Raw genomic sequence first — 15,280 nt, 5'->3', positions numbered from 1 at the left:
GCTCGAAAACAACCCCTCCTCCCACTTCCCCGCGCGATGCCCCGCTCTCGCCGTTCCGCTACTGGTCTCGCACGGCGTGGCGGCTCGGCGACAGCGGGACATCGCACGGGGAAGTGGGAGGAGGGGTTGTTTTCGAGCCAGGTGCCATGTTAATGCGCACGAGTTATAACAAATAATTTAATTTAGAGCCTCAATAGCTCAACGTTTGAGGAGCGGACTGAATTCCGAATGGTCGGTGGTTCAAACTCTACCCGTTGCACTATTGTCGTACCCACTCCTGGCACAAGCTTTACGCTTAATTGGAGGGGAAAGGGGAGTAGTAGTCATGTTTAGCATGGCTAATATTCTTTTTTTTTTTAATTATTTTATATCTCATTTTACTATAAGGATTTCGAATCTAAGTGTTTTTTTAAAACTATTGATATAAACCAAACCCAAAAAAAAACGGTCAAGTACGAGCCCGGACTCGCATAGAGAAAGGTTCCGCACCATCGTACAAAATTGAAGATAAACCTAACACCTATATGTAGAACTGCAAGTTAATAACGGTCTGCGCCATCTATATATGATTTAGTGAATTAAAGTTTTTGTGAATACATAGGAAGAACTCTATAGGTTTTCCTGACAGACGCGACAGACAGACAACGAAGTGATCCTAATAGGGTTCCGTTCTTCCTTTTGAGGTATGGAATGTGAAAATCGTGGATTTCTGGTTGCAACACAAGAAAATCAATTATACACTAATACTAAATTACATATAAATGGCGCAGTCCGTCATTAACTGGCAGTGTTCTACATAAAAGTGAGGTATATCTTATACGATGGTACCCTTCATGTGCGGGGCCTAATCGCACTTGACCGATTTTTTTAATTTTAGGGTTCCGTACCTCAAAAGGAAAACGGAACCCTTATAGGGTCACTTTGTTGTCTGTCTGTCTGTTTTATGTGTCGAATGTCGAAAGTCCAGACCAAAGACGGACAGCATTTTCTAAACGTTTCCAACACTCTTGGAAACGTACTGCATCACAGGTTAGGTAGCAAGGTATTATAGTTACTAACTTACTACGTACTACATCCTCAATGTCCAAATCAGGTTTTAAACTATGAAATGTATCAAAAAAAATATACTTTTGTATGTTTGTGTATTGTTGTCTATTTATTTTAGTTACAGGTAAGTATAAGTTAGTATGTGTTAGAATGAAATCGTAAGAAATATACCAATTAGATTATTTTACAAATGACAGAATTTTGTATAGAAGCAGGCGTTACTTTGTGGAAGTATACAAGAAACCAAAACCTTAATTTGTTATAATCCGCTAAACCATTTGTGTGGTGCTGCATGGTGGTGGTGCGTATTGCTTGCTTGGTGGCTGCCTTTTCCTGCATGTTTAGCAGTGGGAGGGCGGATGGTGCACATCGCATGCCGCATGTTGCACCATACAGATTTGTCTGGTTTAGCGGATTATAGCAAATTAAGCTTTTGTTTCCTTGAGTGACAGAATTATTTTATTAGGTCATCATTAGTAGGTAGTTGCTTTAGTGGAAATCATGTGGAAATAGACTGTTTTACATTTATTTTTATTATGTGTGTGACAAGCATAAAGGTGCTCGCGTAAAGAAGCAAGTTTTCGGTACTGACAGGTTGGTGCGGGTAAAATAGCCTTCTGTTATCTTATACCTTATATAATAATACAAGTTAGCCTTTGACTGCCATCTCACCGGTCGTAAAGTGATGATGCAGTCTAAGATGGAAGCGGGCCAACCTGGAAGGGGTATGGCAGTTTTTATTAAACTTTGGTATCTACGCGGCATCGTACCCCGGAACGTTCATCTCTTGGCAGCACGGCTTTGCTGGTAGGGTGGTAACTAGCCACGGCCGAAGCCTCCCGCCAGACATACCTATTATCTGTCTCTTTATGTGAGAGGCTATTTTACCCGCACCAAACGTGTCCGCACCGGCAACCTGGCTCTTTATGCCAGCACCTCACTGTGCGCTAATTTTGTGACTCTTGTGAGGAACTTTCGAGGGACTATTCCTTATAAGCCTCATAGATGGCGCTGTTCATGTTCTTCCAAGGAAAATCATAGTGGACTTTTCTACTAAAGTCTATTTATCAAAAGCTGAGAGTGCTTATTTAGCGTTTTTAGAAAGTAGAGATATCAAACACTGCCGAAAATGTCACTTGTTATTTATTTTACTAGATACTATCATAGATGTTGCCCGCGATTTCATTAAGGTTTTTAAAAATCCTGTGGGAACTCTAATTTTTCGGCATAAAAGTAGCATATTTTTCCCGCTTTCTTGTAAGGGAATAGCGCCATCTATGATCCTTTTAAGGAACACGCCCTGGAAAGTTACCCACATTTTATTTTATTAATTTCACCAGAAGACAGATCGCCAGTTATTTTTTTCTATTCTATACTACATATTTATAAATTGTCCTCCTTGTTTTGATTTTTTAAGTGTACTTTTAAGTTCTAAATGGTATGCCAAAGACCAAACTTGAAAAGAGCAACCGCCGAGTTTCTTGCTGGTTCTTCTCGGTAGGAACGGCATTCCGAACCAGTGGTAGATAATTTTGACGATTCGAAAGCACTTGTAAAAGTTTACTTGAATAAAAATAATTTGAATTTGAATTCAAAGCACATAACCTGAGTTTAAAATTTAAATTATTATTAAAAGACTGCTTCTCTCTGTATGTTTGCGCTCTTTTTGCATTTTTATATTACATAAGTAGAAGTATTATGAGTGTGAATTTATATAGTATGAATTTTCCTCTGTAAAAAATTAAATCCATGCAAAGAATAACCAGAACTCAGGAATCTCTTTGAGGAAAAGTCGTTCGACCTCTGGCGATCGCGAGCTCTTGCTTTAATTACTTGTATCACAATTGTATTACCTACTATTTCAGTGTTGATTTAGGTATTTTAATTTAAAGTGTACCTACCTATTTATATTGGAGAAATAAAGTACCTATTGCTTTAACTGGTTCATTTTAATTTTTATCCTTGTTCCCTTTTTACTTCTAGAAGTAATTTTATAGCCCCAAATAGAAAAGCTGCAGGTTATAATTATGGGATTTTTGATTCCTAAATAAGTGGTTAATAATAGGTAGTAACAGTGGGTAGGAAGTAGAAATTACAGAACTGATAATCGCTCAAGAGTATACCGAGACTTAGAAAATCTTTATAGATATTATGTATCTTGTATCTAGATTCTAGACTAGATCTACTTATACGTTTATATTATATTTTAGAACTGCTACTGAAATCGTAGGTGCAGATATAAGTACTCTGTTAGGTGAAGTGTGCACTCAGAAGTCCGTGTAGCTACCATCAATGAGTGTACCTGAGTGCAAAGAGTATGGTGTACACCAAGGAATATACTACTCTCTTACGAGAGGTGTACACTGTGCAGATCATAGACTTACAATTTTTTCGCTACGCTCAGATTAACCCATTAACCCTTTCATAACTTAAAAGATGTCAGTTACTATTTTATCTAGTTACGTTCTTTAGCCGCGAAGTGGGCTCATATTTTGCTTAAACTTATTTTTTCTGCGTTTTATCTCTTATTGATTATTGACGTCTTAATTAATAAGACAGCATATTTTAGGTGGAAAATAGATAAAAAAAAAGAAATCTTTGGTGTGTTGTCTATGGAATTGACATTGTTTCTAAACGAAACTGTCAGCTTGACTTTTGTCATGTTGGAAGTAGAAAATTCCAAGAGATCCAGTTGGGTTGTTTAGCTTTGTTTTTAACATATTATTTTAATAAAAAGTGGTTTTTAATTAAGAAATGGACTAATGGTGTTGTATTTGGTGCTTAGGTAGTGGTTCCAAATCTGTGTCCACGTGTAAAGTGCGAAACTTAGATGTTATAAGTGAATATGTCTCCGAATAGATGCGATGGGTTACTTGCGAAGGTCGATTTTCCACTTTACACACTTCAGACCCTCACGAATCGACACGTCCTCGTTGCCGGTGGTGGAGGAGCATCGAACACAGGCGTAGCGAATGGATTCGTAAGTATTGACATTGATTTTTTAAGCAGAACATTAGTGCGTAAGTTAACAATTCATGTTTCGACACGCGTCAGGAATTTTGCAATAAACACAGCTCTTCCAGCATATAATTTTTTAATTCACGTAATACGTTGATGCGTAAGTATCATTGTATATCAAAAGCTTAGTATTGTTTCACTGCTCTTATATGGAAAGAAGCATAATATGTAGTTTAGAGCCATCACTTCCACACCTCTAATGTAGGCCTTTTTGCTAGGAAAAGGGCTCTAGCAGAAGAGAGTTTAGACCCAATACTTGGCTCCAATTTAAACTCCAAATCTCTCTCGAGATACAAAGTAAGAGGCCTCAAATTGTATTCCTTAAGAGTGAGCTATAAATTTTAAATATCAATAAGCAATTAAGTGTCACAGAATACTTAGGTCAGGCTTGTAAATTAAACCTGCAACTCTGGTAATAAATAATAATGCATACTCACTGAATGTCTATAAAAGAATTGATTTAATCAGCTAAACCTGATATTATGGAAATCATAAATTGATTTCCATAATATCAGGTAATTTTAATGTGCTTAAGTAAAATCATTTATCAGTATTATTAAAAGGACATTATATTTAACATGAAAAAGGTTCAGAGGCTCCAATAATTTGAAAAACTGAATGATGTAACTGTAAGACTGTAAGACCTTATAATTATAAAATTTCCAGGAAATATTTGAACTATCTCACAATGGAACCAGATTTGTTGCCGAAGAGGTAATGCGGTACGAAACAGGACCCAACGTAGTTATGACATGTTCAGTTCGGAATACTCAGAACCGTATCTACCTAGCTGCAGGTCAAGAAAGTCACTGCCAGTTGTACAAAGTAAACGTCAAAATGGTGGATGCAGCAGAGATGCGGCGAGGGAGCTTCAGAGCCGAGAATGGTCTAGTTCGTCGTCGGCGTACAATATCTGAGAATGATAACATATCAAAGATGGAAAGGGAGAAACGAAATCATACAACAGATAAGAGAATGTCGTTTGAAATACGGCCATGTGAAAGTGTACAGACAGATTTTGCGTAAGCACTTTTGTTTTTTTAACATTTTATTGGAATAATGGCACTTTACTAAAATTTACAGAGCTTTTTCCCACTACTTTGGGATAGTGTAGCTATAATGTAGCTATGTATAAGTGAAAGAATTTTAAGAATCTTATCATTGGTTCTGAAGATTATCCTTTCCATCCAAAGTCCAAACTTACAATCCCTTTATAATTAAAGATTTTAAAATACACCTATTCCCAAACAGAATAGTGATAAATACAATTATTTGTTTCAGAAAAGATCCACTACAGAGGGTGGTAACAATTAGTCATAATGGTAAAATGATGGCCACAGGCGGGATAGATGGAGTAGTTAGGATATGGTCCTTTCCTAAAATGCAGTTACTCTTTGAATTAGAAGGACACACCAAAGAGGTAATTTATTAATTATATAAATGTGTGACTGAATTTATTCAGCATAAAATCAATATGCACGGAAAAAATACATGCAATTATATAATTAACAAGTATTTAAGACCTTGCAAAGTAATTAATGTTCCATAAGACCCTGGCAAAGACCTTTATTTAACATTGATTTAAAATGTTGCTTTTCTCAGACTTTTTATGTGTTTACTGTTATTACTATCTATAATATTATAATAAATGAATGTGAAAGATATGGGTGCTACTAGAAACTTCCTGTTTTTTCTCCTGTGTGAAGTACAAATGTCATATGCTATGCTTCAGCTGGATGACCTGGACTTTAGTCCGTGCGACAGCCGGCTAGTTAGCATCGCCAAGGATGGGCAGGCGCTGCTGTGGGGCACCAGCGCCAAGGCGGCGCCCCTGCTCAGCCTCGCGTGCCAGCCGCCCAACGGCACCAAGTATCTGTTCCGACGGTGCAAGTATGTACTATTTCAAGGTTCAACACAGGTTTAAACAATTGTTCTACATTGGGTTCCAGGGCATATAGGGATCAAAATTCAAAGGGAATGGAAAATCTGACAAGTATGAACAAAATCTGCATGGCACGATAGATAGGACCCAAGCCTTATGAGGCATATATAGAAGTCTCTGTTCTGATTGTGCCAATATGTACTTTATACTATATGTAATAAACTATGGGGTGTGCGTTTGCACTCGACCCTGTTAATGGTTCCTATTACCTTAGAAAGATTGTCATCTGGACTCTTGCTATGTCCACTACGCTTTCTAACTTTGTTAGCGTGATCTAGGATGAATAGCAAGAGAGATGTGGCGCCATCTAGTTTATATGTTGTAAGTTCGTCGCAGCGTGTGGCGGCTGTAGAATCCTTTGTATTAGTTCATGTAGTGGCATTTACAAGTCTCATAAAGTCTTAATGTGTTATGAAAATGATCACTGGCCTCTTTTTGTTGCAAAAAAAATAAATTGACTATAACACTAATGCCCGATTCACACCAATTGCATATGCAGTACGTATACGTGACACGTGCGTAGTGACGCGCGTGAACCCCTAGACGTAACTGCACGCATTACGTCTACGTGAACGTTCACGCTACCTTGCGGTAGTGTTTTGTACATGTTTCATACAGTTCCATACATTACATTACAACGCAATGGTACGCGCTACATCTACCGCAGCCTGTGTGAACGAGCTCTAAAAGTATATTCTAACAGCTACCAATAAAAAAGATAATCCCATATAAACAAACAAATAAACACAAGCATTAATTCAAATCTCATCAATTCACTACCAGATGGAGTTTCCACAGAATTTTCAAAATCAAACATACCTTTGTTATAAAGAAAATGTGATAAAATGATTGAGAAACAAATAATTTATTTAGGTTTGGTGAAATAGAAGACAGGAAGGGCGAATACCGCATGTTCACGATCGCCAACCCTCTCGCTCGGTCGGGCAAGCAGAAAGGCTTGCTCCAGCTGTGGGAGCCCACCAGTGGGCAGCTGCAGCGAACCGTGCTCATCGGGGAGTCGCTGTCCGCGCTGGCCGTGCGCGACGATGGGCGCTTCGTGGGCGTGGGCACTATGTTCAGCGGCTCTGTTGATATTTATATCGCTTTTAGCTTACAGGTGAGGCTTAACTACTGTTTTTATGGTCCCATACTTCAAAAGGAAAAATGGAACCCTTATAGGATCACTTTGCTGTCTGTCTGTCTGTACGTGTGTTCATGAACAAATAAATTAGTATTTTCAAAGCAAGATAACTATGTCAAGTGGAATATCTATCATATGAAAGAGTACCTGTACATTCTAAAACTGATTTTTATTTATTTTTACGTATAATGACGTTTTTGATTTATCGTGCACAATTTTGGGGAAAAAAATATCCTAGTACGGAACCCTCGGTGCACGAGTTTGACTTGGATACACATTCTTTTTACAAAATGTTTTTCAGTAATGATAAATAAGCGGTTTCCGTCTGTCTGTAGCGCGTGCTGCACGTGTCGGGCGCGCACGGTATGTTCGTGACGGGCCTGCAGTGGGTGGGTGCTAAAGGAGGCGCGGGCGGCGCGCTGCAGGGCCGCAGCGAAGCCGCGCTGCTGTCCATCTCCGTCGACAACCGCCTCGTCGTGCACACGCTGCCATATCCAAGTCAGTATACTAGTAGTTTATGTTTATGCAACACGATGGCGTTGTGCGCTGCACGCCCGCGCTAAGACGTTTCTTTCGAAATGACATACACAAACCAAGCGGTGAGAGCATAAAGGGCGATAACGGTTGAACCGTTTAAGAGACCAGCCAGATCGCGCTGCTTTCAATATTCGTTGACGTCTCGTCGTCCACACGCTGCCATATCCAAGTTGGTATAATATAGTTAATTTTTTAGGATACTAGATGGCGCTGTGCGGCTCGAGAGTGATATGACGTTTCTTTGGAAATTTTATACGATATAAATGAAGCTGTGATCTGTAGAAGCCAAGCGACCAAAGGGAGACAACCTTTGACCTCTGCAATGTTTCAGCCATCTCGGTAGACTACCGCCTCGTAGTGCATACGACAAATTGATCAACTTTTACGAAACAAGAGGGCGCTGTACGTTAGTCGCCTGCGCTATGACGTTTCTTTGGAGTTGAAAATAATGTTTTTGTTACTCGATTTTTTTATTATTTTAGATATATCTACTATGCTTAACATTATTCGCCAAACCGATAAGATACAATTTGAGATCTCTACAAAATAAACCAAATCGATGTACGATAAGTAGCTAATTGGTTATAAGCTGTGTACCTAGTAGAATTATAACAGATCTGGCAGTTACAGTCTTCCACAGCAACTTCTGACACAGTTTTTTTTAATTCCAGGTACTCTACCGGTCTGGGTCGCCATCCTACTCATAATATTTGTGTTATTCTGTACCTTCTGTTTATGTTCATATCTAGGTATATAACGAATATTATATTTATGTATAGGTATTATAGAAATTTAATTATAATTATTGTCAATAAAATATATTTACTCGTAAGAACGTCGGGACGCTATAGGTTAATTAGGAAATTGGTGAACATCAAGTAATAAATATAACTAATTGTTATTCTGTATGTTTGTATAAATAGAATCAATTAAATGAAGGATTTGAAGGTGCTTTTGGATCTTTTATTTGATTTTACATACTTATTTACCCACTACCTTACTCTGCGAAGACTACATCCCTGGGGTAGAATTTTCAAAAATTCTTTACATGTGTAATGTCAACGTCATAATAACTTTATCTGCATGCTGAGGAGCCCAAACCTTCCAGAAGTTTGAGCTGTGCGTTGATAAAGAAATCTGCAATCTTTTCCTTTTATATATTTAGACTATCCAATGTCGTACCAACCATGTGACGTGACGTTTTATCCATCCATACTATACTAATATTATAAATGCGAAAGGGTGTCTGTCCGTCTGCTACCTTTTCACGGCCCAACAGTTTAACCGATTCTGACGAAACTTGGTACAGAGTTAGCATACATCCCGGGGATGGACATAGGCTACTTTTTATCCCGGAACATCAAAGAGATTCCACGGGATTTTTAAAGATACATCCGCTTATCGGATTTGTATGAAAGGCACCGAGGTAGCTTGCGTCCCTGTAATTGACATAGGCAACTTTTTATCCCGGAAAATTAAACAGTTATTACGGGATCCTTATCTATCATGATTAACCCATCGGCGGCTCACTACAGAGCACGGGTTTCCTCTCAGAAGCAGATGGCTTTGATTATAAGATGTCTGTTCGAAAACAAGTTCTTATTGGTAGGGAATATAGCTGAGATTTAATAAAAAATCATATTTTTTATAACATTTAATTAATTAGGTACATCAAAACAAATAACATATAGATGATTATCGTAACCCTCGGCAAGTTGCATTGAATAAAGACCGACTAGAGATCTATGCTACGCAGCACACAACAAAATATCTTTCGTAATTCGTCCATGCAAATGTAAGCTTTACTTTTGAGTCCGTAAAATACAAAATCGCTCGCACTAATTTTCAACTTTTCACACATTTTAGTCCGCTTGCACACTGCACATTTTCACCGCAACAAATATTTTGATACATGTGATTCTTTCACTGTGCCGTACGGTCCATAACACACTATAACAGTCCTTGGCTTAAAAAATGCATTTAAATCGTGCTGTAATCGTTTTGCTTAAAAATAGTTTTAAAATAAAAATGGAAGACTGATACAACATGGTTTTGGCGTCACGAAAGTTGAGGCACTCTTCATTACTATGATTCTTGTATTGCGATGTTGTTTTGGCTTGTTATTAATATAATATTTACCAATCAAACTCGACGTAATTTTGGATTATTCCACTAATCCCTATTGAGAATACCTAGGTAGGGGACCATCAATGGGGATTTGTAAATTTTTCTTCCACAAATCCCCATTGGCACTCTCACGCCTCTAGGTTTATTCCACTAATCCCCACTGACATTATTCCACTAATCCCCACTGACAATCTCCTCAATTTGTGACGGAGATTGTCAGTGGGATGGGGATGAAGATTTGTGAGCTTTTCTTCCACAAACCCCACTTGATACTCTCACGCCTCTAAGTTATTCCACTAATCTTCACTGACAATCTCCATGAATAGGGATTTGTAAACTTTTCTTCCACAAATTCTCATTAACACTCTCTAGAGCTCCTAATGGCGATTTGTACACATTCTAGATACTAATAGGTATCTATATGTGATTTGCCAGTTTCCGTACAAACTATGTATGTACCTAGTTACTTTTAAAATAAGATGGCCTTTAAAGATTTGTATGTAAATTGTTGAGACCGTGTAACTTTGAAACTGATTATTTCAACGGAAATCTGGAAAACCATAGATATTAGTACCTAGAACGTATCAACAGATTGTGTTTGATTGGTTAGTATTTAAATGAGAGCTACGTATGTTTGGAGCTCACTAGGAATAAACCTTTCTTAACGTTTTTCAGATAAGTACTACTTTACCCTTAAAAGAATATCGGCTAATCGGATTGATACATCAGACTAAGGGTCCTTTCACAATACCTAATTGCGGTACGACATTGCATCGTAAAATTCAACGACAGCGGCATAACTCGTGGTAATTCACATGGGAATCGTAATTAAAGCGAAGTTGCACGAATTACACATTCAACACATTTCATTTACACAGGTCAATACGTTGTGGAAATAAAGGTGAATTTGCTATGTTAAGTTTCAAATTGATGTCCTTCGACTCTGCGCTAGTATGAATTGACCCTAAGAGGACAGTCCTCTTAGGGTCAATTGGTGCGATGCGACGTTGTTCCTGTGATGCGATGTCGCACCGAAAGTATTGTGGAAGGGCCCTAAGGGTGTCTCAACTTATGTGAAGGTAGAACTAGAAGGTATGGAACTCAAATGTTATTAAGATGTGATGCTTTTGACTTTAGCGGCTCGTGTGCTGATTTTTATGTGTAATATTAATTAAAATCGACTTGCTTTGGCCACGTGGGATCTGACGAAATATTTTCATACAATAAAAACGTTATCATAAAATACATTAAAAAGTTATAATAAGACAAACTCAATAGATTCCATTTTAATAACAATATAATACAATATGTAGGCAATAATAATAATATTCGTTGTTTTGTCACCTTTTTAAAACTACAAATTATCTAAATCAATTCACACTATGTAACATGTTATATAACAGTTCATTGTTATATAGCTTTTTGTTTACAATAATAAATTCGTTACATTTTACTGTTATATTTCAGCGTTATAGTACAATTTTAATTTAATATAATATCAATACAAAACATAAGATGTCACATAGGCGTGGACTCACCTAGTTATAGGTACGAATTTTACAAATATTTTCGAAAAAATATTGAGAAACAGTAATATAATATGTATTTAGCCTCAAAAATAAAATGTGCATTTCTAATATACCTACTATAAAACATTTTTGAGCTAGAACTTTATTTTTAAGAAGAGAATTGACGTGTGGATTTAAAAATTTAAATATTTGAAAATTACAAATATAACTTTTATTTGTATAACTATATAATTTGTCTCATTATACATAAAATATAGACCCGATTGAAGAGATTCAACGGTTAAAGATTAAAATTTCATATTTTTACTGACAACTTTTCTAACTTCGTAGTAAAAATTTGTAGAAATACAATTTTATAATAATATATAAATATTGTATACAAATTTAAGAAAATTTTGTATATAATATAGTACCTTAGTAGTCTATAAACTGTTGTAAATTAGGTATTTTACATACGTAAATTGTAATCTAGTAGGTACTTTTAGATATAACTATTGTATACTTGTATAATATTTGTGTATTTTAGTTCTATAAATGGTATATTGTTCGAGTGGTCCCTATGTCAGTGTATATAAGTATAAAATAATACGGGTAATTCCCCGAAGAAACTATTCAGATTTGATTGTTTAGCCGTCAAAAGTTGCGAAACTAAATTGATATTCGACTTTATGCGACCCTTTTCACAACGTTTTATGTATAAAAAGATGGCTAAAATTTTGGCCCAATATATTTAGTTTAATTTTTGTTACAGACAGTGGTAGTTATCTAATTTATTTTTACCGCTAAAATCTTTTAAAGTATTTCGGCAATACCATTGAAAGTGTCGTTCTTTTGTTTTGAAACTGGAACATATTTTATAAATATGCTCATAAGCTCGTGTGGGGAAGCGGCAAATGCATGATATCAGATTTGTAACTATCAGCTTTAGAGGCTCGAAAAGTATTTTTATACTTTACGCATCTATTTTAGAAAGATATATTTTTATGACGAACCAATTCATAGCTGATAATGAATGCATCGGCCAACACAATCACCCGATAACATCGAATTCGCGCCTACACTTTAGACTACAAATATTCTAAGTTTACACATAGTAAATGGCACATTTAATATGTAGCATTCGACTTTATTTATAAAAAATTAACTTCGTAATTATTAAACTAGTTAATTAATAATTAATTAATAATAATATATATAATCTTTGCTCTATTACATCAGTACTGTAGTCCTTAGGCTGAGGGTACATTACATAACGATATGAAGTGCGATCAAAAAGTTATCATTCATACAAAATACATATATAATAAATAAAGTATAGAAATACTCACAGTAGGAAGTTCAGAAACGTGTCAAATGCTTTCGTGCAGGATCCCCAGATACAAACACTACTAATACTAATTGACACGGTTTCATGTATAATTCGGTAATAGACTACTTTATTTGTAAGTTTTACGTAATTAAAACATTTTCAATTTATTAGTTAAATATTAGATGCTCCCACGAGAATTTTTTTAATGTTATTTAACATGTTAACGTTCTCTAACCCATGTTTTATTTTGCAACAGTATTTTGTTAGTAATTAGCTATACAATATATAATAGTTATAGTGTATTTATAATAAAATATTATAATATATAGTATATATTTATAATATATAGTAGTATATTTATAATAAAATTATTATAATGTTACATATTTTATTTTATAACAGGCAAAAAAATATTTAAAACTTGGGAGATATTGTTATCAAATATTTTGTAACAAATGTTTTATATATAGAAACTTCTATATAATTCTCTAACTCTCTAATTAATCAAAAGTAGCCGTAATCACATCTGGATGTTTGAAATATTAAGTTTTCAAATATCGATAATATATTTCACTGTTTTGATAAATGCTAATTTTATATTCGGCATTATTAGCACTTTCTGATATTACGGATAAAAGTCGAAGTGCTATTACGCCTTGTTTGAGCCGGCTAAAACTAGACGCGTACACTTTGGCTTTCAGCTGTATCAGATACGCCAAAATATTAAGTTAAATCAAAATAGTAAATATGAATTTATTTCCGAAATTATTGTTATGAACCATACAAGAATTTTGTTTTATATTTGCCTATTTGTTATTTATATTTATTCTTCGATTTAGACGTTTAATTAGTTGTTAGTAAAAATATTGATTTTTTAATTTAATTGCTCGAATCTTAATATATCGCCATGTAATGTCGCCTTCGTCTTACGAATATACAATTATCTAATGTTAAAAATCATGACTTTAGTCATGCTATCCACTGATATGTTATTTTAAAATATTCGTATTGTATACTACTATTACACACTTTACTTAATAATAATTATGTAATTTTACGTATACATAATTATAATTAAGTTAATTTCATTTAAATACTTGTGAAATGTACTTAATTTTTTTCTGGAAATTATATAATAAAACCGAAAAAAGTTCGTACCTGGTAAGATTTTTTTGATGCGCATGTGTGGACTTAGATTTCGATTTTATTATCATTTTGAAACCTCAGTAACGTGCATAAATTTTTACTAACTCTTATAAAAAACTATTTATTTTAAGTTACCCATCAGTGGATGCTACGACTACCACATTCATATAGCTTGTGGTCGCACAGCCATACTTAAATTTAACTGCATATTTTTATATAATAATATAAATGATAAATTCGGCATTATTAGCACTACATATTATATACTAAATATTCGGCGTAATTTAAAATCAAAATAATAAAAAATAAACATGAATATATTTTCTGTACATACTGGATGGCATGTTATTAATCAGAAGATTTGCATCGCCATACTTAAATAACAAATAGTTTTTTTGACATTCCATAATAACATATTTTAATGGTTTGGCCAATAGTCATATAAATTCAACAATATTACTAATAATATTGTAAATATTAATAAAAAAAAATACACCTAAAAATATTAAGTGAGGCGTATGCATACCACAAGCATACCTATTTAATACAAGCGATGTAACGAAATTCTTAAAAACCACTTTTCATTATTTTATTTTATTACGTACTGAGTGGCAGTTGAGTTCATTATAATGCTAAAGTTCTATATAATTTTTAATATATAATTAATTACGGAACTCTAAAAATGGTCAATTCTAAACATCGAAACTAGTTTAACGTCATAGGAATCTGTATTATAAAATGCAAATGTATTTTTTCAATAAAAATACGAGTAAAAAATTATATGAAAAGGATTTTCAAGATGGCCGCCACGCCGCACCTCAACAACATAACAACATAAATACAAAGTTATCCATTATTTACATTATAATTCGAAATTAAAACCTTAAACAATCATACACATTTCAACACTTAGGTACTTATTTAAATTTAAAGAATAAACTCACTAAAATACATTTAACTATCGGTTTTTAGGATTTAACTACAACGTTTAACAAAGCACCAATGGAACTTTCTAGAAAGCGGATATGGTTACAGGTGAAAGCCGAAAGGTGGTCCAAGTTACACTTTGCGGATTTCACTCGTATTAACTGATAAGATTACAATAATCCGAAAAAGTTATATAACTGTTTTATATAACTTATTTTATGTAAGTATAGATTATGTTATATAAAATTAATATGAGATTTACGATTTACATGCAACAGTCTTGAGAATATAATGTTCAAAGAAATGCAATTTTGTAAAATCTCTGTTTCTTAGGTCTACTAGTCCGAGAGTTCACAACACTAAACTGCATATAAGAAGATAACATCAATTATAAAATTCCTTTACTACGAATGCTGTTTGCATAGCACATCATAAAACTACAAGGTCTATTTTCGTTTACAAGACCTACATATATATTTTATAAAAACCTTAATCTTAGTGAAATTTCGATTTAGGTAGGTACTACTGTATACTGGTAGTTTTCAAACATGATAAAG

At 34.7% G+C, this 15,280-nt stretch overlaps 1 protein-coding gene and 1 long non-coding RNA gene across 2 annotated transcripts; both read left to right on the top strand.

The window, feature by feature from the left end:
- The first annotated feature begins 3,700 nt into the window (after positions 1–3,700).
- On the top strand, positions 3,701–8,636 carry LOC123864717 (prolactin regulatory element-binding protein). The gene is made up of 7 exons (XM_045905342.1): positions 3,701–4,027; positions 4,732–5,087; positions 5,347–5,485; positions 5,798–5,955; positions 6,881–7,124; positions 7,484–7,646; positions 8,357–8,636. Exons 1-7 carry the CDS (start codon positions 3,893–3,895, stop codon positions 8,440–8,442), a joined length of 1,281 nt encoding a protein of 426 aa, XP_045761298.1. The 5' UTR covers positions 3,701–3,892; the 3' UTR covers positions 8,443–8,636.
- Positions 8,637–9,332: 696 nt separating this feature from the next.
- LOC123865077 lies at positions 9,333–12,206 on the top strand. The gene is made up of 2 exons (XR_006795892.1): positions 9,333–10,099; positions 10,185–12,206. It is a non-coding gene; the product is annotated as an uncharacterized LOC123865077 (long non-coding RNA).
- Positions 12,207–15,280: the final 3,074 nt, after the last annotated feature.

The sequence above is a fragment of the Maniola jurtina genome, chromosome 1 (genome assembly GCF_905333055.1).
Source record: "Maniola jurtina chromosome 1, ilManJurt1.1, whole genome shotgun sequence".
NCBI classification, from domain to species: Eukaryota; Metazoa; Arthropoda; class Insecta; order Lepidoptera; family Nymphalidae; genus Maniola; species Maniola jurtina.
Note: the sequence above shows the minus strand (reverse complement) of the source record. Positions and strands in the feature narration are given on the sequence as shown.